This window comes from Podarcis cretensis (assembly GCF_951804945.1).
Source record: "Podarcis cretensis genome assembly, chromosome: 1".
In the NCBI taxonomy this organism is placed as follows: Eukaryota; Metazoa; Chordata; class Lepidosauria; order Squamata; family Lacertidae; genus Podarcis; species Podarcis cretensis.
In genome coordinates, this window is record NC_137170.1 from 128,067,568 (window position 1) to 128,092,936 (window position 25,369).

Below are 25,369 nucleotides of genomic sequence, written 5' to 3' on the forward strand. Positions count from 1 at the left end.
GCTGAATGTGTTGAAGCGTTCCTTCATATTCATGAACACAATCTTAATTGAAAGATGCCGATCAAGGTCAGTGGCAGCCCATCCAAAAATCTGAGTGGTATCGTCTAATTTGTCAATATATACCGGTATATCAGAAAATGCAATCCATAGATAAGAGAGCTGATGGTATGATGAAACCAAACCATGTCTGCCAGGGTCTCAGGAGTAGGCAGCATGGTGCCTTTCAGATGTTGCTGGACTACAGTTCCCATCGTCCCTGACTGTCCAAAAACATCTGGAGGGAACCATGTTTGCCGTCCCTGCCCCACCTCATGAGAGCCATTTGTTTAACAGGGAGAAATGTAAAGTACTGCACTTGGGCAAAAAAAATGAGAAGCACAAATACAAGATGGGTGACGCCTGGCTTGAGAGCAGTACATGTGAAAAGGATCTAGGAGTCTTGGTTGACCACAAACTTGACATGAGCCAACAGTGTGACGCGGCAGCTAAAAAAGCCAATGCAATTCTGCGCTGCATCAATAGGAGTATAGCATCTAGATCAAGGGAAGTAATAGTGCCACTGTATTCTGCTCTGGTCAGACCTCACCTGGAGTACTGTGTCCAGTTCTGGGCACCACAGTTCAAGAAGGACACTGACAAACTGGAACGTGTCCAGAGGAGGGCAACCAAAATGGTCAAAGGCCTGGAAACGATGCCTTATGAGGAACGGCTAAGGGAGCTGGGCATGTTTAGCCTGGAGAAGAGGAGGTTAAGGGGTGATATGATAGCCATGTTCAAATATATAAAAGGATGTCACATAGAGGAGGGAGAAAGGTTGTTTTCTGCTGCTCCAGAGAAGCGGACACAGAGCAATGGTTCCAAACTACAAGAAAAAAGATTCCACCTAAACATTAGGAAGAACTTCCTGACAGTAAGAGCTGTTCGACAGTGGAATTTGCTGCCAAGGAGTGTGGTGGAGTCTCCTTCTTTGGAGGTCTTTAAGCAGAGGCTTGACAACCATATGTCAGGAGTGCTCTGATGGTGTTTCCTGCTTGGCAGGGGGTTGGACTCGATGGCCCTTGTGGTCTCTTCCAACTCTATGATTCTATGATTCTATGTTTGTGAGCAGGTCCTGTAAGTCTGGATCAGCATTTAAATTATCCAACAGGGGTGGGGGGCTAAGGGTCTTCCTAACAGTCTTCCTCCTCTCTCCTTCTGGGCAGGATGCTTCTTCCACAGCTGGGATTCCCTACATACGACTCTCCACACATTTACTTTGGCTCCATTAAATGCTGACCCTGTCACGCTGGAGCTGAAGAGGGGCCTCTCCACACAGCTAGGGTAACATTTAATGGGGCGCTGAGTCGTTGCTTTATCATCACTGATAAAAGTGCTGAGGAATCTGTAGGAGACCTATGTTGCATTAGCAAAATGAATTTTTAAAAGACCGATCTGCTTACAAAATTTCCCATTTGAAATACTCCCCAGATGTCAGGGTTCCAAATGACTTGTTCTTTTGTATTGAGCAGCAGCAACAAATGAGTCATTTATCCTTCGCCTATTTGCAGTCTCCAGACCTGGTTCAGGCTATAACTCGCTACAGTTTTTAGCCCCTTTCCCACCCTCCCTTACAGGTCTACCAGTGTGCAATTTTCATCACGATTGCTTTTGATGCCATGATTTAATCAATGTGCACCATGCTGTAATGTGTTAGTAACTGGCACAAAAGGGGAAAAGTTACCTTATGCCTCATTCTGGAGGCAGAAACCTCTCCTACTGTTGCTGCTCTGCCGCCAGAAATCAGGGGAAGCTTTGGTTCCACTAGATGCAAAGTCATAACTTTATCTGGAGCTCCTTGCTCACCCACCGGCAAACAGGAGGGAAAAAAAGAGTAAAATGATGGGGAATGAAGAGGGGGAGAATCCTGAAAAAGCTCTCCTCCCCACCTTATTTCCCTGCACGTGCGAACCCAGCAGAACTTAGGAAGTGGCAGTAGATCCACCACGGATTCTCTTTCTCTCACCCCTTTAGGATTGCTCTTGTAAACAGCAATGCAGGGCACCCTATATTAAAAAGTCACGGAATAAAGGGCTTGGTGGTTTATTGAAAGGCCAGTACAGGAGGTATCTCCCAAGACATTTTAGCACCTAGGGTGAACCACAAATGCCCCCACCCCCTGGCCAGGGAAGAAGGGGTGAATGAAGACCTAAAGGTGAAACTCGGAAAATTAGAATATTGTGGGAAAGTTCATTTATTTCAGTTTTCATCAGCTGTACGCCGTAATCATCACAGTTATAACAAATAAAGGCTTGACATATCTCGCTTTGCATGTCATGAGTCTGTCATATATTAGTTTCACCTTTTAAGTTGAATTACTGAAATGGAATTTTCCACGATATTCTAATTTTCTGAGTTTCACCTGTATATCTGGAACAAGAGGAAAATAAAGATCTGCATCTGGAACAGTAGCGGGGAGGGTAGAGGAATCAAATCAGCCTTACCCAATGGGTGAAGTGGGAATGAAAGGCTGTTGCAGAGGGAAAAGGGGCCTACTCTGAATCATGCTGGGGGGGGCAGAGCCCAGGAGACACTAAAGGGCAGCCCTCGTGTTTCCTCCCCAGGGGTGGAAAAAGGCCAGCAGTGCCTCCTATTCACCAAGAGACTGCTGTAGAGGTGGCATGGGGGGGGTGCGTTTCTGAGGTGGTGGCAGATCCGGCCTCCATGGAGTGCTACCGCAGCAAGCGGCCATGTATTCCTTAAAAGAGGTGTTCTCTGCTGCTAAGGAGAGAATGCGGGATGCCTCTTCTAAGATGGTCCCTAGGTTTGACTCCTATGTTCACTAAAGTCAAGAGACTGAAATGTGTCCAGTGCTGCAATCCTATACAGTGGTACCTCGGTTTAAGAACAGTCCTGTTTACGAACCATTTGGTTTACGAACTCCCCCCAAAATCGGAAGTAGTGTCCCGGTTTGCAAACTTTACCTCGGTCTACAAACGGAAACCGAACGGTGGAAGGGCACCGGTGGTGGGAGGCCTCATTAGGGAAAGCATGCCTTGGTTTAAGAACGTTTTGGTTTAAGAATGGACTTCAGGAACGGATTAAGTTCGTAAACTGAGGTACCACTGTACTGATTTACCTGGAATGAAGTTGCTTAGACCTCTATGAGATTTTTATTTCTTTAGGCACATTGCATTGTACATTTGAAGCGAAGACCCATACCTGTAAGTTACTCTTCATGTTGTAAGCCGATAGAAACTCAGAGGGAAAAATTCTTGCATTTATTCTGTATTTTTACTGGAAATTGTTGTGGCAGCAGAACTTCTTCAAGGGCTTACATTTAAACCATGTGTTGAAAGGATCTTTGAGAGCCACCCTATAATCAGCTGCATTCAATTATACTTGGCATCTAGACTTTTGTATTAGCATTGTGATAAATTACAATATGAAAATCTTGGAACAAATAAAATGTGTCTCTGAGCTGTAGGGATAATGGTAGGGTTGACCTAATGTACTGGTTTAATTGGCTTTCTCCTTATTTTAATCCTAATTGTCATTGAGCTGTAACAGATTGATGGGTGAAGCAAATTATCTTGCTGTAAAAATATCCATTGATACTGTAGCAGGAGACCTTTTTAAGTACTGGAAGCTTAGAAGTCTGTTTTTTGTTTGTTTTGCTTTTTCCAGACTGCTTGGTGACTCTGCCTCTTCTTTACTTCCCTCTCGGGCAACTGTGTGAGCTGTGGATGGCACCTTATATCAGAGTTCATCTACACAACGTATAACATTGTGTTGAGAAAGCCTCTCCTCCTTCCGGAGGGGAGGGATTGTGAGCGGGAGACGATTCCCGCGTCACGCAGGGGGCATTCTGCCCCCTGCCCTCTCATCATCGCTGGCGCGCCACGCCTCCCAGTTGGGCACCCAATTGGGTGCCACCGCGGGGGGCATGGTTTAGCCGCTCAAATGCAGCCGCGCCAGCTCTCCCCCCCATTGCGCTTCAGATTTTCCATGAGTCACCCACCCACCACTCCCTTTAGGGCGTAGCTTCTTGCTCGACCTTGCTATGGACCCATGGTTGGTCACCCTGGTTGCCCAGGCAACCTGGTAGGAATTTTTTCCAATTGGTAAATTGGCACCGGCCTCTTGGTTTTCTTTGCCTACCTCGTAGCAATCGTCACAACTTTCCTGGTATTTGGTGGTTAGGCATTGGAATGTGTTGTTGGTGTATGGAAGGGCAAGGTGTGGCCATCGCCTACCCCTTCACTTATGGGTATTCCGTTAAAGGAATCCGGCAGTTGTGGATCCTGTCCAATGCCCTGTGCAGCGCGGCGCCATGGCACGACCCTTGGTGACATCAGGGGGAGAGCTTATAGTTGTATTGGCATCAACATGCTCCCCCTCCATCTCCGAGTGGATGGAGTCAAATTTGCTGTGGTCCAATGCCTAAGCCAATACCTTCTCACATGCTGTAATCAATAAAGTTGTGGCCTTTTCTTGCCCATTAACCTAATATACTGTGTCCACCTGTCTTCATTCCCCAAGCGGGGATTGGGTCCTCGAATCACAAATACATGGGAGGGTGAAAATAGAACATAATGACATTGGCCTCATCATTTAGAGGAACTTTTGGTGCTCCAGATGTTGCTGTACTAAACTCTCACCAGCCCAGCAAGCACGACCAGTCACCAGGGGTGATGGGAATTGTAGTACAGCTGCATCTGGAGGGCCAAAAGTTCCCCTTGCCTGATCTAGAATAATAGAAACGAATGTTGTTGTTTGTTTCCTAAGAGCGTAGATGCAGAGCAGTATTGAAGAGTCTTCTCGGTGGGTACCGCTTCATTCCCATTATTTACAATGTTCAGCTGTGAGTGCTGTTGCTTATGTTCCCAAAATGTCATCACCCATGCTCAAGCCTAATGAGAACTGGGCATGCTCAGTCGCCACAGAATGCTGACTGCATGTGGAGAGAATGAGCAGAAAAGAGGGAATGCAAAGTAAAGTGTGGTTTGGGATTTTTTTGCTTTTTATTTTGTAGTGATATTTTTAGTTCTGTCATTTTGGCATATAGCCAAACACATTATCTCCTCCCCTCCTTCACCTCCCCTTGCCCCCTTCCCACCAGGTGTGGAGGTTTAAGTGGTACTTGAAGCCTACAATTTTGTCCTGAATGTACTACAGATTATTCTAATATTTCACTATCCAAGGGAGATACCAATATTTACATATAGAGGGTGTGAAAGAGCAAGCTTAAGGTTTTGATTTGCTCAAGCAGCTAGGACAGAATTTTTCTTTAAAAAAAATTAAAACTCCCAAATTGTTATGCCTTTATCCAATATTTGATATTTTAAATAGATGTTTTGGTCCAAAAATAGAGAATCACGCCAACTATTTTCACAGTAAAGTTGTTTATTTTTTTTGTTCCTGTATTACATTCATCACCAATAGAAGGACAAAGGAGAGCACAGGCTTGCATAAAATTTGCATATGGAAATAATTGCTAAAAATTAAATAGAAATACAATACATCTCACCATAGTGAAGGAAACTGTAACCAGGTGCCTGCGCTGTTAACAGGTGCCTGCATAGTTAGCACAGTCCCGGGTGCTAACTGTTAATAGGCAACTTCAAGGCCCCTGTTTTCCCTTCGCTGTTTCCGGTTTAGGACTTGGACTGGAAGGCTCTCCAAATAGATGGCTGCCCTCTGTAGAGTAGGACATATGGACACACTTTTAAAGAATGCCTTCATGATTACCATTGGACTTGATTGTGAGCTGAAAAGAAGATGAGGTGTGTTGAAAGAAATACAGCATTTGTCACATTAGAAAAGGTCTTGAGACCAGGACTTCCTTCTAGCTACAATATGATTGGGCTACTGTAATGAATTTTACATGGGACTGCCTGTAAAGATGATTTGGAAGCGCCAATTAATTCAGAATTCAGCTGCAAAAGTTCTGTCTGGTATGGGTTAGTGAAGCCATTATACACCAGTTCCATGTATTTTAAAAGGAAGCTCCTTTCACATTCACATCCATTCATTCACAGTCTCCTAATTTCCTCTAATTCAGTGCTCAAATTACAAATGAAAGGGTGGAGGATAATGATGTCTGTTCTCTGATTCCAAATAGTGCTCCCTTCCTCAATTGTAGCCAAAGTGGGCAGAGCAGGGCATTCTCTGTATTTTAAACATTTATCTAGTTTCATCTCAGAATCTACTAAGTCAGAATTCTTTCCACTAGAATGTACAGTCTAGGATAAAATCCAATTCTAGTTTTCGGTTTGGCACTCTGTTTAGTTAACTGGGTTTTGTAAGTTATCTTGAGGGGTGCCCACAAGGTGCTGAAGTGTGGGTTACAAATATTTAAACAAATTAGGTAAAGGTAAATGGACCCCTGACCATTAGGTCCAGTCATGGCCAACTCTGGGGTTGCGGTGCTCATCTCGCTTTACTGGCCGAGGGAGCCAGCGTACAGCTTCCAGGTCATGTGGCCAGCATGACTAAGCCGCTTCTGGCGAACCAGAGCAGCACACGGAAACGCCGTTTATCTTCCCACCGGAGTGGTACCTATTTATCTACTTGCACTTTGCGGTGCTTTCGAACTGCTAGGTTGGCAGGAGCAGGGACCAAGCAACAGGAGCTCGCCCCATCGCTGGGATTCGAACCGCCGACCTTCTGATCGGCAAGTCCTAGGCTCTGTGGTTTAACCCACAGCCGCACCCGTGTCCCTTTAAACAAATTACCTAGCTGCATTAAAGCTGCAGTCATGAATTCTATCAGCTTCTGGCTGGGTACTGAGTGTTCTTTTTGTGCTTGATTGGCTGGCCTTAAGTTCTGACCAATAGGAAGGCAAGGCAGATATGCCATTTTGCCCACCCAGGTTGCCAGGGAACACAACAGCAAGGTGCTTAAATGTTGAGTCCTCTGAAAGCGTTGACTGCTTGTATCCATTCTAGCAGCTCATCATCACAGTCTGTGGACTCTCCTACCCCATCCGGGGACTCATCGTCGCAGTCTGTGGTTGCTCCCACCCCGCCTGAAGGCACATCATCACAGTCTATAGCTGCTACTACCCTGTCTGGAGCCACATCATCCCTGTCTGTAGCTGTTCTTCCCCCATCTGGAGGCTCATCCTCACAGTCTGTAGCTGCTTGCATCTACTCATCGACGCAGTCTGTGGCTGTTCCTGCCTCATCTGGAGGCACATCCTCACAGTCTGTGACTTCTCATACCCAGTCTCAGGACTCACTGCCACAGCCCGTTGCCACTCCTACCCCACCTGGAGGCTCAGCGACACAATCTTTGGCTGCTTCTGCTGCCCAGTATGGAGGCACGTCGTCACAATTTTTGACCGTTCCTTCCACGTTCGGAAACACACCGTCACAATTCCTGACTCTTCCTGCCGAAGGCATATCGCTGGAGAAAGAGGCAAGACAGAAATGGAGGGGTTGGGAAACAGGAATGAGTATATGGGCTCAGGATGCGCGTAAGGGAATCGATGAGTGGAGTGAGAAGACCTGGAGTTTGAGCACACCGTTGTTTTGCCCCTTGGATCCATTCCTGTTTGCCTCTGCTCTTTCTGTCTCATTCATACTTAGGTCTTCAAGCCCTATGTGTACTTCTACACATTCATTTTACTCACACTGACTGGCTCTCTCTTTCCTTCTCTAATCTGCCTGTGCCGTTCTGCCTGAGGCCTTGTTGACACATAGTGAAACTCCTGTGTCAAAGTCAGTGGATTCCCACAATGCTTTAACATTTCTCAGGTGTTTATTTTCTGGTTAACCATTTGAAAGTGGGAAGATTTTACATTGGGGGAGCAAGATTGTAAGCCTCCAGGTGTTTTGGAGCTGCAGCCCCTATCCTCTCTGACCATTGGCCATGTGCTGCGGTTGATGGGAGTTGGGAGTCCAGCAACATCTTCAGGCAAACCACTACCTCTAAAGGTTCCGTATCTGCTGAGCATTCTCAAAACTCTGTTACTCAGAGACTGTTAATAGATGAGTTCTAAAGCCGGGACTTGCCTTTCACAATAGACTTATATGCTACCCAGTGCCTACATAGAAGTCATATTTAATGGGGGTCATTGTGTGTTTCAAGGGGAAATTTGTTGTGGGTCATTTACACTCACATTACTGGATTTTGAAATGACAACTAGACTCTCTTTACTCTTACTTTCTCTTATTGTTGGTTAGTTCAGTAGAATTGCTTTGATTCCACTTCTATTTAAAAATCCTTGTAACTTAAAAAATAATAATGCTTTGCATGTCGATGGAGATTAGAGTTGTAGGTCAGCAGTGGTATGGACCAGTGCTTTTTTCTCTAAAAAAATGTTTAGGAGTACTCTCATTTTGACTCAAGAAAATCACATTTTATACTTCAAATCAGGACAAATAAATACAATAAATGAACAAAAGTACAAAGATTCACAAAATGTTTAGGGGTATGCATACCCCTGCATCCCCCCCACCCCGAAAAAAGCACTAGTATGGACAAACTTTTGTGTAGAATGGATTGTGGCTGGGCCACAGAAATGAGAATATATATATATATATATATATATATGTCATGTAACAAATGTGAACCAGCTTTTTAGACAGGGGTTATAATTTTGTGGTTTTCTTTTGTTCATCCTTCAGGATGCAGAGCAGAATTAAAGTGGTTTGATAATGTTGGTTTTTGTCTTGATCACCTTTATTTAACTCTGCCCCTTTGATTGCTGTTGTGCTGATAGTTATGCTACAAAAAAATCTGTTAGTGTTTAAATTGCCCCAAGACTCTTTGTTTTTTATGTACTTGATGGCAGCCATGCCACAGCCGGCCCTCCTGTGGGGCAGAGTGAGTTAGCTGCTTGAGGCAGAAAATGTGAAGAGTGTAGGGAGAGTAATATCAAGGTGTTAAAAGCGCTGGGCTGTGTGTATTCTGCACACATCCCTCATACCAGTTCTCTGCCCTCAAGTGTGGTGAAGAACACTGTCCAATGGCCAGTGTTGAAGTAGGAGCATGTGCCAGACTAGGGTTGCCATATTTCAAACAGTGAATCTGGACAGAAAAGTTGTTGAGCTTTTCTTTTTTCTGCCAAAGTTGTTGAGCTTCTTTTAGTTTTGCCCAAAGTTGTTGAGCTTTTTGGGGGAAAATGCCGTTTTTGAGCTATTTTTATGGAAATACGGCAAAAATGGCACTGCCAACATGGGTTGTCATACATCTGGATTTTACCGGACATTTTCCCAATTTCTGCCCAGGCACTGCTGCTGACTGCAGTATTCCAGTTGTATTCAGGAAAATCTGGATGTATGGCAATCCTATATTAGCTTCTGTTGAGGGGTAAAGGATCATCTTGTCATTCACCTCTTGCAAAATAGTTTATACCAGCCCATGTGCAGTTTAATGGATGAATGTTATTTAGTCAGTCACTTGTTGAGTGTGGTAATGAGCATTATACTTAACATGTCATTTCTCTACCTACCATTTGATCTGAAGGGCATTAATTGTGTTTTGTTTTTTAAATTGTGTTGCAGGATCCTGCAAATCAAAAATGTGGACGCAAGAAAACAGTGTCCTTCAGCAGCATGCCATCGGAAAAGAAAATAAGCAGCGCCAACGACTGCATCAGCTTCATGCAGGCTGGTTGTGAACTGAAGAAAGTCCGGCCAAACTCCCGTATTTATAATCGTTTTTTTACCCTGGACACTGACTCACAAGCGCTTCGCTGGGAACCATCTAAGAAAGATCCTGACAAGGCCAAACTCGAAATTTCCGCTGTGAAAGAGGTCCGGTTAGGGAAAAACACAGAAACATTCAGAAACAATGGGCTAGCAGATCAAATTTCCGAAGACTGTGCCTTCTCTATAATTCATGGGGAGAATTATGAGTCACTGGATCTCGTTGCCAATTCAGCAGACGTGACCAACATTTGGGTTTCAGGTTTGAGGTACCTGGTTTCCCGTGCCAAACAGTGCCTGGATTTGATAGAAGGTAGCCAGGACACTCCACGTTTTGCATGGCTAAAGTCTGTGTTTGAAGCCGCAGATGTCGATGGTAATGGGATCATGTTGGAAGACACAGCTGTAGAATTAATAAAGCGGCTGAACCCTGCCTTAAAGGAGTCAAAGATCAGGTTGAAATTTAAGGAAATCCAGAGAAGCAAAGAGAAGCTAACGACCCGTGTAACAAAAGAGGAATTTTGTGAAGCATACATTGAGCTTTGCACTAGACCCGAAGTTTATTTTTTGCTGGTGCAAATATCTAAAAACAAAGAATACTTAGATGTCAATGACCTCATGCTTTTTTTAGAAGCTGAGCAAGGGGTGGCACAAGCAACTGAAGAAATGTGTCTTGATATTATTCAAAGGTATGAATTTTCGGAGGAAGGGCGGTTGCAGGGTTTTCTGGCAATTGATGGATTTACTCAGTATTTGCTGTCCCCAGAATGTGATATTTTTGACCCTGCACATAAAAATGTTGTCCAAGATATGACCCAGCCTTTATCACATTACTATATCAATTCATCTCACAATACCTACCTAATAGAAGACCAGGTGCGAGGGCCAGCTGATATTAATGGCTATGTCAGGGCACTGAAGATGAGCTGTCGATGTATCGAACTGGATGTGTGTGATGGTCCAGATAAGGAGCCCATCATCTGCAATCGTAGCAGCATGACGTCACCTCTATCTTTTCAATGTGTCATTGAGGTGATCAACAAATTTGCCTTTGTTTCATCACAGTACCCTCTTATTCTTTGCTTGGGAAACTACTGCTCCATACAGCAGCAGAAGGTTATGGTTGAACAGATGAAGAAGATTTTTAAAAACAGGCTCTATACTGATATGCCACCGCAGTCAGAAGCCTACCTTCCATCTCCAGAGAAACTGAAAATGAAGATTATCATCAAAGGGAAGAAACTGCCTGATGGTGAGGATTTATTAGAGGGAGAAGTCAGTGATGAAGATGAAGAAGCTGAAATATCTCGAAGAATGTCTGAAGTGTCTGTGGAGACGCCCAAGATGACTTGGTTGTGCAAGGAGCTGTCTGACCTGGTATCTGTATGCAGAGCTGTCAGATTCAAAGATTTTGAGCACTCAATGAAAAGTCAGAATTACTGGGAAATCTGTTCCTTTAGCGAAGCAGATGCTAGCAGAATTGCAAATGAGTGTCCGGAGAACTTTGTAAATTACAATAAGAAATTTCTGTCTCGAATATACCCTAGTGCCATGAGAATAGATTCCAGTAACTTAAATCCGCAGGATTTTTGGAACTGTGGTTGCCAGATAGTGGCCATGAATTATCAAACGCCAGGGCCGATGATGGATTTACATACCGGTTGGTTTCTACAAAACGGAGGATGCGGTTATGTTCTTCGACCTTCTGTTATGCGAGAAGAAGTTTCGTATTTCAGTGCGAATACAAAGGGCATAGTTCCAGGGGCCTCTCCTCAAGTTCTGCATGTCAAAATCATCAGTGGGCAGAACTTTCCCAAGCCAAAAGGAGCCTGCGCCAAGGGTGATGTCATAGATCCTTATGTGTTCCTAGAAGTCCATGGCATTCCTGCAGACTGTACAGAACAGAGAACTAAAACCGTTCAGCAAAACAGTGATAACCCCATTTTTGACGAGAGCTTTGAGTTTGAGATAAACCTACCAGAGCTTGCAATGATCCGTTTTGTTGTGCTGGATGATGATTACATTGGAGATGAGTTCATAGGCCAATGCGCTATCCCCCTAGAATGTATACAGCCAGGCTATCGGCACATACCTTTACGCTCCTTTGTTGGAGACCTTATGGAGCATGTTACGCTTTTTGTGCACATTGCAATAACTAACCGAAGCGGTGGAGGGAAGGCTCATAAACGCAGCCTGACCGCAAGAATAGGGATGAAAACAAGAGACTATACCATGCTGCGGAACACAAGTCTTAAGATTGTAGATGACATCTTCAAACCAGCGATACATCCATTAAGAGAGGCAACTGACATGCGGGAAAATATGCAGGTAATGAAACGTACCACTTCATTCTTTTCATTTGTTTTAGAACTTGATTTAACCAACTATTTAAGTCAAAAGAACTGCTAATGATATTTTCATAATGGGGGGATCTTATCGCAAATGAGGCAACACCCCATTAGTAAATAATGTTGTAGCTCACTTAAATTGTATTCTTTCGGTGTTGTTGAATGAACAGTCCCCAAGACCCTACCTCTCAAGTGTCAATGAGCTGAACCTTATGTTAGGATGTCCTCTGCATCCCTTGTAACCTGAAGTTCCCAACTTCCACCATGCTATCCTTGTTCTTCTGGATTTCTCTTCAACAGCCTTTTGGTCTACTACAGCTCCCACCATCCCTGATTGTTGGCCATGCTTGTTGAGGTTGAAGGGAGTTGTAGCTGAAACATCTATAGGATAGCAGATTGAGGAAGGTTGCTTCAAGAGGGATCTTCTGGAGGGGGCAAGGCAGTCAGATTGCATGCCTGCCCCCACTGCACATACTGTCATCAGCTGTGATTCAGGCCGTGCATCTGTACACATAAATGCCAGATTCCTATGACCTTCTCTTCGCTGTCCCCCCCCCCCCCGAAGAAGGACTGAAGAAACCAGATGCAATTGCAAACAAATACATATGTGTATGCAGTAATTAATACATGACCGCATACTCTCAGTGTATTTTTGTATGTATATCTCTGTATTACACAGACTTGATGACGCAGCCCAGTACCGAAAACATGCTAAAATCCATTGTAGTCCCTGCACACTAAGAACAGCATTCTTGTGTGCACTGGATTTGGCACTGAAAGAAGTTAGAAGTCAGAGTTTAAATGTCTGTTTCATGAAATATTACAGGACTAGTAGTCTAGTTTCTTCTGTTAATAGGAATGGTCTTCAATAAATTAAAAATTTCCACCAGGAAAAATAAAGTATATTGATGCAGGTCCTACAAAGGGTTTAAAGTTCCCCATGAAAGATTAATTCATTTGTTCTATAAAACTTGGTGTCCCCCCCCCCCCCCCCGCCGCTGCATCCTTCTTTTCAACATGTTTTAAAGAAGAAGGGTTGAATCGCAGACATGGAACTTTTTTAATCAAGTGAAAGTACATGCCTACAGTTCATGCAAACAGTTTTATCCTTACCATAATGTATAAGCAAGTGGTGAGAAAATACAGATCTTGCTATTGAAACACCTTAAAGACAAATTACACTTAGCACAAAAATGAATGAGGTTGCAATATGCATTTAGATAACAACACCCTTTGCCGTCTGTCAGAAGATGGAGAGAGCAGCTGATTTAATTATATCTAAAAGCGGTGTTTTTGTAAATTCCTGTTGGGAACTGGTTTGTAAATATGCTTGTACAGAAAAAGAGAGAAAAAAGCCCTACTCAAAACGAGAAATGTTAGTATAGCCAAATGATGGAGAGTTGCTCTTTCACTTTTATAGACTATAATTACTTTCATACACACAGATGTTCCATTCATTTTCTGTCCTACTTGGATTACAATGGTATGTAGCAGAATGCAGGTTCAGTGCCAATTTGTATAATTTGGGATTGATGGGATTCAGGTGGCCTTTGGAGTAATGGAATTTTGTACTCTCTCCAAATCTGCTACTGCTGAACTTGATAAGCAACAAAATGGTTTGTGGCAGCCGAAGAGGTTTAGGCGGCGACTAAACACATGTGTAATGGATAATAATTTAAATTAGGTTGCTATAAGGCTCATACTGCATCACACAGCATCCTTCAGTTCCCTTGTACTTGGGAGAGAGTCCACTGCTGTAATGTTGAACGTCTGATTGGCTTGTTCATTCCCTTGCTTCCTGGGAGTGGGGTGCTGCTGCTTATGGGGCAAGGTGGATGCAGTGCTGGAGAAACTCACCTCTTTCTCTCCTGGTAAGTGGAAGTGGAAGGAAGCCCACTTCCAGGAAGCTTGTGTTGTGGCTCCATGCCCAGTAGGGGTGAGCTAGATCTGGGAGGGAGTTGCACCTCTTTTCCTCAGTGCTTTTTCAGAGCTGTCTTTCTCAGTGCATGAAAAGGCACTGATAGGGCATATATAATGTCCAGCTTTCTGGAAGAGTTCCCTGAAGGAAATAAATGGCTTCTCCTATAGGCTTCTTGGGTGCTAGCATTCCAAGGTGTATATATCCCAGGTTTCCTTAAAAGGTAAAGGACCCCTGACAGTTAAGTCCAGTCGCAGACGACTCTGGGGTTGCGGCGCTCATCTCGCTTTGCAGGCCGAGGGAGCCGTCATTTGTCCGCAGACAGTTTTCTGGGTCATGTAGCCAGCATGACTAAGCTGCTTCTGGCGCAACGGAACACCAAAACCAGAGCAGCGCATGGAAACGCCATTTACCTTCCTGCCAGAGCAGTACCTATTTATCTACTTGCACTTTGACGTGCTTTCGAACTGCTAGGGTGGCAGGAGCTGGGACCGAGCAACGGGAGCTCACCCTGTTGCGGGGATTTGAACTGCCAACCTTCTGATCGGCAAGCCCAAGAGGCTCAGTGGTTTAGACCACAGCACCACCTGAGTCCCCCAGGTTTCCTTAATGCCTGCTTAAAACGGAAAATTGGTTTTCGGTTGTGTCTGTAGTCTCCTGGTATGACTTGTAAACTGACTCCTTATGCAATGTGTCAGTCAGAGGATGCAGCTGTGCCACGATGGAAGCTTGTGCCCTTTATTGAATGCTGACAAGTCTTCTGCCTTTAACTATAGCCTGAAAATATAGGTTAAAAATACCGGGCACACATTGCTATTCAGTGAGACGTTAAATACACCCTGACTCTAGTTTTGAGTATTTCAGGAAAATCAAGCAGATACCTTTCTATTTTTGTCTTAAAAGGAAACACAAGAGAAATATTTTAAGGCTCATGCATATGAGCACACATTTTAGGAGACAGTTCATTAAGAAAAAAAGCAAACTTGAATGCTGATAAAAATAGAATAAAATAGAGCTCAGTCTATTGCATGTTCTTGAAGAAAATTAAGCCTTGAAATCTTCTCGAGATCCCTAAGCAGGCTTGAAATCAGCATCTGATAAGTTTACAGAAATGGTGGAGCCCATGGTTCTCAGAGGGCCCTCAGCTCCTGCTTGTGGCTTCCTTTTTAAAAAGTTTCCAGCATTCAAAAGAGAAGCACCAAGTGATTAAGTTGCAGTAGCTGTGATTTTCATTTCCCTGGAATGCTTCTGGGGCTCTGATGTCGGACTGAGAGGCTTCTTGGGGAAATTAAGATGGCAGCTTCTCACTTGGCATTCCTTTGGCAAGCTGGGTAGCATGTTGCTGCCCCACTTAGCAGTGAATGGGGGGGGGCTCACTAGGACACCATAGCAGGTCCCCTGAAACCTGGCATCGGCCCTGTCTCTAAGGACCACTTCATGTATTTACAGAAATACACTTCCATGGGAAGCTTATGAAGCTGCTGTGATGTACAAAATTTGATGCCCCCCCCGGCCCTTGTGCCACCTTCCCAAAACTGGGTGAGTGAGGTGCTGGTTTTTGGGAAGAAGGCATGAGGCTCTGGCACGTTCCTTGAGCCCTCCTTGTGTCCTTCCCAAAACTGGGCAAGCACTAACTAGGCTTGGGAAAAGAGGGAAAGAGGTGGGTGGACCCCAGGACATAGCTGTCAACCATCCCTTATTTGGAGGGAAAGTCCCTTATCCCAGCGCCATGTCCCGCTGCTGTCCCTTATTGATTATGTCTCTTAAATTTCCCGGGTTTCAAAGGAAGCAGCTCTTTTCCCTCCCTCCCTGCCGGCCAGGGAGGAGGGAGGCTCCAACTGTGTTGCTTGGCTGCATTGCTCACCCAATAAGGAGTCTAAGAACGACTGGGGGGTGGAGCTTGCATGCCTTGTGCTGATCAAATCAGCCGCGTTGCCTGGGGACTCGCCTTTGCTCAGCGCTTCCCAGCGGAGAGGTGACGGTGGTTTCCCTTGCTTCATCCCCTTTGCCGGGTTGCTGTGCTGTTGGAACCACCGCTTGAGGCTTCGTTTGGCTGCTGGCTTGGTTGTCTGCCTTTGGCTCGGAAGGGCTCAGAAGTTGAACATACCTGTGCCTGGAAAATCCCTTATTTTGGCTGCTGATCCCTTATTTTCGAGGCTGCTGGTCTCTTATTTTCAAATCTGTAAGTTGACAGCTATGCCCCAGAACCTTGTCAGAGCTCTCATGCTTCCTTCTCAAAGCAAGTGGTTACTAAGTTTTGGGTCGGAGGCAGTAGATTAGGTGCCTGTGTGGGAAAACCAGTTGTGCTGCTCTAAATCCGCTTCTGACACACCCACCACTAGCATACGGTCCTCCAATAGGTGGTGAACCTTTAGTGTAATCCTCAGGCCAAAAAAGTTGGCCATCGCTGTTCTAAAGAGTCCAGTGTTCCTCGTTACAGTTACAGTTAGCTCTATAAAATAAATTGGAATGATTCCCTGCCGTAAGTATAAACTGATGCTTTTATTTTCCTCAACAGAATGCAATTGTGTCTCTTAAAGAGCTTTGTGGACTCCCACCAATTACCAATCTGAAGCAGTGCATTTTGACCTTGTCCTCACGCCTTATGAACAGCGACAATGTTCCCTCAGTGGCCCTCTGCATGAAAGACAACTTCCCCTACCTAGAACCTTTGGGGACATTGACAGATGTGCAGAAGAAGGTTCTAGCGGCATACGACCTGGTATGGTGTGGTTTTTTTGGTTGTTGTTATCTAGTTTATATTGGAAATAACATGAGCTAACTCTGTTTCTCATAGACTTTCATATTGGCTTATGACTTGTATTTCCCCAAACTCAACTTTATTTGTTTGTTTGTTTGTTTATATTGAGTTTATATCATCATCATCATCATCATCAATTTTTATTACAGTCCAGAGACCAAACAAATCATTACAAAGCAATACACAATTCATACAGCCTACCTCCAGGTTAAACAAGCATTTTGTTCAGAATATAGGGATCATTGGTTCTTGCAACCACCGAGAAAAACTTTGCCACTGCTAATGATGATGATGATGATGATATTGAGTTTATATAAAAATAAACATCAGCACCAAGCCTGTTAAGAAGATCAATGCCTTTCTCTGTGTAGCATCTTCTACCTTTCCCAAATAGGATAGAGGAGCCTCTTGACAACCACTGGTCTGTATTGGTATCTATTATAGGATACAAAATGGATTTAATGTTTTCCACTTGGAAATAAGTATCCCCCCCCAGTTGCTAGAAGCATCAGATGACCATGTTAGTACACAAATGGGGCAATAGATGTGTGATAGGGAGATATGAGAAGATATCATAATTAATTAATTAATTAATTAATCAATCAAACTTATTAATCACTTTTTTAACAAAACAAACTCAAAGTGACTTACAACAATAACTCAATTAAACATAAATTTAACCAGGATAATAATAATAATAATAAAGAGGAAAATCTAAAATGCTTTCATCTTTTCAAAAGGCAGGACTAAAAGGTCCCACTCACTGAAGGAGGCCACGGATAATTAAAAGGGAAAGGCCTAGTAGAAAAGAAATGTTTTTGCCTGATTCTAAAAAAGATATTCAATGGTGGCGACAGGCGACTCTCCCTGGGGAGTAGGCCTGGGCTATATATTGATATATTGCCCAGGACCGGTATAAAGGGCAGACCGTGATGGTGGTTTCACTCAGTGGTATATCGCTAGTGAAACCATTACCGCTCCTGATTCCCTGCAGCTCCTGCAGCCGGCTGCTGGAGACAGAGGGACTCAGAGCTGCGGCGGTTTCACCAGCGATATGCTGCTGAGTGAAAACACTATCGCAGTGTAATGGTTCTAGCGGTTGCTCATGCGTAAATCGGCGCCATACCTGGCTGGGTTGCCTGAGTGAACCCTTTCTGTCCGGACAGCCACTTGCCCGTGGCTGTCTCATTCGCTGGCAGAATCCATCAGTGGGCGTTTCTTGAACTTCTTCCAGCAAAGAAGCTCTTTGACGCCTATTCTCCGCCTACTCTCCCTGCGCGGAAGCCTTCTGCGCAGGGAGGGTGTGGGCAGCGGAGGACCTCTACTCTCCCTGCTGGTCCCTGGCAAGGAGTCATGGAGCCACCTCGCCGATTCCCCCATCTGCCCCCCTTCTCCACTGGTGCTACGCTGATTTCCTTCCCCAGAAGATGGGCTGCTTCTTTCCCTCCCGGGACGCTCTGCAGAATCCCTCTGGAGCCCTCCCTCTGGCTCCGATGGCAGTTCCCTGACATGTAGTCTGCCCCTCATGCCAGCACAGAGTGAGAATCTAGCTGCATCAGCCAGGCTGCGATACAGCTTGTTCCTCCCTCTTTTTCTTTAAACTGCTTGGCTGAGGAGTGCATGGCTGCCCTCACCTCAGCCAAGCAGTTTTGCGGAGCCCCCAACTTGCCACTGGCTCGCACTGGTTCTTGAGGTTAGCTATGTAGTTCTTAGGCTTAGGAACTTGAGCCAGTATATGGTAGGATTTTAGTGGGTATTATTACTGAGGTCCAGGTCCGAGGGCCTTCTGGCGGTTCCCTCACTGCGAGAAGCAAAGCTACAGGGAACCAGGCAGAGGGCCTTCTCGGTAGTGGCGCCCGCCCTGTGGAATGCCCTCCCATCAGATGTCAAAGAGATAAACAACTCTCTGACTTTTAGAAGACATCTGAAGGCAGTCCTGTTTAGGGAAGTTTTTAGTGTATTTTTAATCTTTTTTGGAAGCCGCCCAGAGTGGCTGGGGAAGCCCAGCCAGATGGGCGGGGTACAAATAAATTATTATTATTATTATTATTATTATTATTATTAGTATACCATCCTATACCCACAGATCTCAGGGTGGTTCACAGGATAAAATCACAATATAAAAACAGAAAATACATAATCAAAATAAAAACAAGAACAACCCAATAATCCTGATTCCTGAATTTAAGAGACGTGTACCTGAATATGGAAATGATGGTATTGATACCTGGGTTAGGGTGTAAATCTTTTAATAGGTGTCCTTTAAAATCAGTGACCCATGGATCTTGCAGCTTGATTCAGTGCAGGTTTAGTCAGAAGTTAGCCCTATATTGTTCAGTGGGGTCGACTGACTTGCAAATAACACGTAGAGAACTGTAGCCTAATGATGTATTTGCTTGAAAGTAAACCACACCAATAGAAATTGGTTTTGTTTCTGAGCAAAACTCATATTGGATTAGACTGCAAGTGTGTGTGTGTGTGTGTGTGTGTGTGTGTGTGTAATTTCTCATTAAATACATTATAATACACTTTCTGAGTGATTGAGATTTGTGTGTATTTGTAAAGTAGTCATGTGAATACATTTTTGAAGGAAATTCGTCTACGTGGCAGTGCGTGTTCAGTGGTGCATGAAATGCTCCGATATTTCACACAAAGCAGATGCAGTTGCTCAGAGACCCTTAGTAATTATCTTTCTAACAATTAACTGCCTGTTTTATTGGCTTTATCCCGTATAAACAGACAAAGAGCGTTTGTCTGATTCTCATTTCTCTTTCTCTTGACAACTATATGCCCCACCACTGATGGCTGCTGTGCCGCCTTTAGAACTGGATATACAAGTCACCTTAAGTCAAAATGCTTGAACTGTAAACTGATCTTTGTTTTTATTTAATAATCCCATATACAGTCTTGCCCACAGACCATTGGATTAAATGGTCTAGTGCAGGTGCGGCAAATCTTTTTTGAAGTGAGGGCCACCTTTTGGGGGGTCAAAGTGTGAAAGTTGGGTATGGCATTTTTTAGAGGGACACATTATTGGTGAGGTGGGGGGGTCACAAAAACCTTTCGACTTAACAGAATCACAGCAAGGGGTATGTGGGAGTTATCAATCAATAAACATATGGGCCAGATTCAACTAACACAGTGCACTAGTGAAAGATAGCCTAATGGGGCTTCCCCCCTCTCCTTCTGCCCCCTGTACTAGGGAGATTGTTTTGTCTGGCAAGCAGAAATGCTTGCAGTGATGTAATCATCAAATTAGTGTGACACTGAATGCCACCCTGTAAAAGAGAGAGAGAGAGAGAGTCTATATGTATATGTATATGTATGTTGTTGTTTAGTCGTGTCCGACTCTTTGTGACCCCATGGACCAGAGCACGCCAGGCACTCTGTCTTCCACTGCCTCCTGCAGTTTGGTCAAACTCATGCTGGTAGCTTCGAGAACACTGTCCAACCATCTTGTCCTCTGTTGTCCCCTTCTCCTTGTGCCCTCCATCTTTCCCAACATCAGGGTCTTTTCCAGGGAGTCTTCTCTTCTCATGAGGTGGCCAAAGTATTGGAGCCTCAGCTTCAGGATCTGTCCTTCCAGTGAGCACTCAGGGCTGATTTCCTTAAGAATAGATAGGGTTGATCTTCTTGCAGTCCATGGGACTCTCAAGAGTCTCCTCCAGCACCAGAATTCAAAAGCATCAATTCTTTAGCGATCTATATCTATATCTATATCTATATCTATATCTATATCTATAAGCTGCACACACAGAGATATGTAGTCAACTTTTGGGTGCCACACAAAAACCTTTCAGTAGGTCTGCTCTGGGTAAAAGTTCCTCATTACGAAAGTGTTGGGATTTTGGTTGTAAAACTTCACACAATGCACATTGCTTTTGCTTTGATGTCAGCTGGATTGTGTTTGCATGGAATGTCACTAAGCAAGAATTGGGGATACCTTTTTAGATGTTTAAAGGAGTGCACTCTCCACTCTCCCTCCCAATAGCTGCATAATTTAATAAACATTCTTTAAGGGTTACTTTTGTTTTGTTTTTTTGGTATTCACAGTTATTTGAGATCCTTGTGCCTCCCCACTGTGCAAACTCAGTACCGGTGCTTCCATTCAGCATTATTTAAAAAGGAGACAAAGTGTAGCATGACTCCCCCTCCCCCATGAAGTACTGTGAAGCTTGATTTTTTTTTACTTTACCTATGATTAATTCTTTGGAGGCTCTGCACTCCCGATCTTCTGAGTGATAAAAATTACAGTTGCCCCTGCTTTTAAATGAGAGCTGGGTGGAAACAGCTTCATGTCGGCTTTCCCCTTATTCCTCATCCATTGTGTGGGAATGGGAAATGGTGGGCCCTAGACTCTTACCTTACACTTGATGCTCACAAATGCGTCACCTAACAGTTGGATGAAACATTTGGCAGCATCATGAATGAGACAAGACACAGTTGATTGCTGAATACCATGGAGATTCACGTGGAAGTCCTGCTGATTTCAGTGAAACAACTCCAAAGTTAAGTATGTGCATGATTGCAACTGGAGAGACAGCTTTGCTCATTTGGAAGTACCCAAGGCATTGATGTCCTTAAGCTTGTAATTGTCTGTCTCCTGCCTTCATTTCCTCCTGACATTGTATCTTGCATTTCCCCCTGTCTGTCAAGATAATGCCTAATTGACATAAACTGTTCATTGAATCTCCCTTATCATTTTTTCTGTTACAAAATGGGGAGCGTTTTAGAGGAGTGAATGAATAAGGGCTTTTCGACATAGGGATTCTGGCCTGAGAGGCAAAGCTGGTAAAAGCAACTTTTCTTGTTTTATTTTCCCTGACAGATGATTCAAGAAAGCAGATTCCTTATAGAAACGTCAGATGCTGTTTACGACAAGATAGTTCAGTGCCAGAAAGCAGGTAACCTTCTTTCAGTTTTAAATATACTCAAGAGACTTCCTTGGCAATAATCATCCCAAATATTTTTCCATTCTAGCTCTTGCCCATTAAGGATACAATATCCCTCCTTGCTGCAGGAGGTGGGAGCAGAGTTGTGCTGATGGGGACTGGTGGGAGTTGTAGTCCAAAGATTAGGGTCCAGCTGCACTGGCTATCAATTAGTTTCGGGGCCCAATTCAAAGTGCTGGTTTTGACCTATAAAACCTTAAACGGCTCAGGACCGCAATACCTCAAGGACTGCCTCTTCCCATATGAACCTACCTGGACCCTGAGATCATCTTCTGAGGCCCTTCTTCGTGTGCCTCCTCCTCGAGAGGTTTGGAGGGTGGCAACACGAGAATGGGCCTTCTCTGCAGTGGCTCCCTGTCTGCGGAATGCTCTCCCCAGGGAAGTTTGCCTGGCACCTTCATTATACACCTTTAGGTGCCAGGAAAAACGTTCCTTTTTAACCAGGCCTTTGGTTGATCTGATTGACATCCTATACCCTTTTAAAATGCTGCTCTTTTTTTTGGGGGGGGTATTATTGGGTTGTTGTTTTTATTTTGATTATATATATATTGTTGTTTTTATGTTGATCTTTTCTGTGAACCGCTCTGAGACCTCCAGGTACAGGGTGGTAAAGGTAAAGGGACCCCTGACCATTAGGTCCAGTCGTGACCGACTCTGGGGTTGCGGCGCTCATCTCGCTTTATTGGCCGAGGGAGCCGGTGTACAGCTTCTGGGTCATGTGGCCAGCATGACTAAGCCACTTCTGGCAAACCAGAGCAGCGCATGGAAACGCCGTTTACCTTCCCGCCGGAGTGGTAGCTATTTATCTACTTGCACTTTGACATGCTTTTGAACTGCTAGGTGGGCAGGAGCAGGGACCGAGCAACAGGAGCTCACCCCATTGCAGGGATTCAAACCGCTGACCTTCTGATCAGCAAGCCCTGGGGTCGGCAGTTTAACCCACAGTGCCACCCGTGCCCATAGGGGAGGCTGTTATTGGGGAGCTAGTCCAACATCATCTTCTCACAGTGACCAACCAGAATGCCCATGGGATTGTCCATTCATAGCACTGCCCCGTCTCTCATTGAACAGGTCAGATATGGTCTGTAATACTGAGACAGGACACAGAGGATTCAAGAAATTAAATGCCAAAGGAGTTTAAAAAGGAACGTTTGGAAAATGGCAGGGCAGGTTTTTTCACATCATGAAAGGTGGCATGAGCGCTCCCATACCCCCAGGGCTCCTGTGGTAACATTAGAGACCCATGTGGTGGTGTAGTGGGGGACCAGCACTGTTCTCCTTGTTTCAGAACACGTCACATCACTGGAATTTAGCAGAGGGGAATTGCCAAGGCATGGAGAGCTCAGGACTGTGCTGGCACGGCATGGCCGAGCCAATCTGATACTCTTGGCATTGCCCAACTGGACAGCTCTGAGCAATCCACACCTCCCCACTCCCCTTCTCGCTCTGGGAAGTGCCAGTGATGGGCTGCTCTCCGAAGCCGGGAGAACAGCAGTGCCCCAAGTACTACTGTGTTGTACAGGAGGAAAAACCTCTGAAATAGTATCCGAGTGTGTAAAAGCAGCTACTTAAGCTGTGCAGTTTAAGCCCCCGCCCTCCCTACAAGCATGCAGTAAGGTCTCTTTCACTGAAATCAATGAGACGGGAGCATTTAACTACGGCTGTTTGATCCATTATCCTTGCATTGAACTAATTGTCCGGAAAGGTACAGCTTTTTATGATGGCAGAAAATACAGTCATAAAATAAGTGGGCAGGGTGCGGGATTGCTTTTGTCAGACAGGCATCCTAGGATTGGTAAATGGTTATGGTGGCTGTCACTTTGTCTACAAATGGGAGGGTTTACAAAGCAAGGCTTTTAACTAATGCCACAAGTTCTGGGCAAATTTACATTAAAAAAGAAAGCATCAAAATTACTTCCAGTAAACTCCATACATCCTGACGTGTGATATTTGACGTATGATATTCTTTCTTGCGATTACGCTGAGATGAACAGCCTGCGGATTTTCATAAGCACATGGTGGGCCAGTTCTGGATCCAGCTCTTTGTCGGGATTCAGTTCCCAACCCCTGCGTAATATGGCCATCAGTGCAAACTTTCCCAGGGCAGCTCATAACCTACATCTCCCATACAAGTTTATCTTCTTGCTCCAGACTCAAAGCCCCTGGAGCAAAGCAGAGCACAAGACAATGTAGGTTATATGATCTGTCTTGGGGAAGTTTGTATTGATGGTTGTTTTCAAGAATAACAGCAGTCCAAGATGAAACATGTGCACAATAATATAAAGTAGCCCACAGAACATCTTATAATCTCAAAGTATCATATCCTAGAGAGCATCTTCCGGCCTTAAAACATCATTATCCATATCACAGCGCCTTATTCAATTCGTTTAAAGTTTCATTGTCAAAATCATTGATTGTAAGAAGAATAAATAGAACAAGGTCGGCTGTGTGATCCATAAATTTCAAACATACAGTATGAGCATCATAAGAATAAAACCAATTTAATTGGATATTTTTCCAGCTGGAAGAAAATGTGTTTATTTTCATTGTTTCTAAACCTCTTTTCAGGTTTTTCTTTTTGTGTGTGTGTGTTTGTATTGTTTTTGAAACAATTTTCTCCGTTTTTATATTATGACTGAAAATCGCCTTGAGACATGTGTTAAAGGTGATTCATAAATGAATAATAAATTTGGTGGGTGGGATAACAGTCTGATTGGCGTTTAACAGCTAGTGTAGCACACATTCACTTCATGCGTTCTGAATTATAGAGGAAAATCCAAAGGGTTCTGTGGATTGCTCTCTAATCCAGGCATCCCCAAACTCGGCCCACCAGCTGTTTTGGGGCTACAATTCCCATCATCCTTGACCAGGGGTCCTGTTAGCTAGGGATGATGGGAGCTGTAGTCCCAAAACAGCTGGAGGGCTGGGTTTGGGGATGCCTGCTCTAACCCCTCAGCCTCACAGCCAATGCCTTAGGTCACAAGCAATACTATTCATTCATTCATTCATTCATTCATTCATTCATTTGAAATGTTTATAGACCACTCTTCACTTGAAGGTCCCAGGGCGGGACTAAAGTACCTTCCCTCTACAACTGCAGAAGGCATTTGCTGAAGTCTTAAGGACAGGAGGAGTTTTCATTAGCATGGACTGGTTAAATAATTTTTCGAAACCGTGTTGGTATTTAAATACGGCAAACCATGGTGTTACTGTAGTATGAGCCAAGCAGGCTAAGTAATTTTTTCTGTGAGCATCTCTTAGCTCTGCTTTTGAATCTGACAACAAAGATTCTCACTTGGGGGTAGGGAGCCAACTGTCAAACCAAAGTGGTGAATGATTTGTTCTGCTTATTGTATCTAGATCAGTGTTTCCCAACCTTGGGTCTCCAGCTGTTGTTGGACTACAACTCCCAGCATCCCTAGTTAGCAGGAACAGTAGCCAGTGATGATGGGAATTGTAGTCCAAAAACAGCAGGAGACCCAAGGTTGGGAAACACTGATCTAGATGACCCAAAGCCTTACTCCTTCTGTGAGTGTGTGTGCGCATGTCATCTGTTTTAGAGATTACCTCAATTAGAAAGTATCATCAGCTTAATTAAATTGATTTTAGAATTAATCTAGTTAAAGCAGCACAAACCTCAGTAACAGTCTTGCTTACTTCGTTAAAACCTTGTTTAAACAGAGCTTATTTCATTTAGTAACTGGATTAATATTACTAAAGCAACTGAATGAGATGAAGCCCATATAACTAAGGCTTGA

The 25,369-nt window shown here is 44.2% G+C and overlaps 1 protein-coding gene across 1 annotated transcript in view; it reads left to right on the plus strand.

Annotated features, from left to right (window-relative positions):
- Window positions 1-25,369, plus strand: part of PLCL1 (phospholipase C like 1 (inactive)) — a 190,479-nt gene that overhangs the window by 140,945 nt on the left and 24,165 nt on the right. The window contains exons 2-4 of the mRNA XM_079976956.1: window positions 9,489-11,960; window positions 16,417-16,620; window positions 21,488-21,563. Coding sequence (XP_079833082.1) covers window positions 9,489-11,960; window positions 16,417-16,620; window positions 21,488-21,563 — 2,752 coding nt within the window. The remainder of the gene's footprint in view (window positions 1-9,488; window positions 11,961-16,416; window positions 16,621-21,487; window positions 21,564-25,369) is intronic.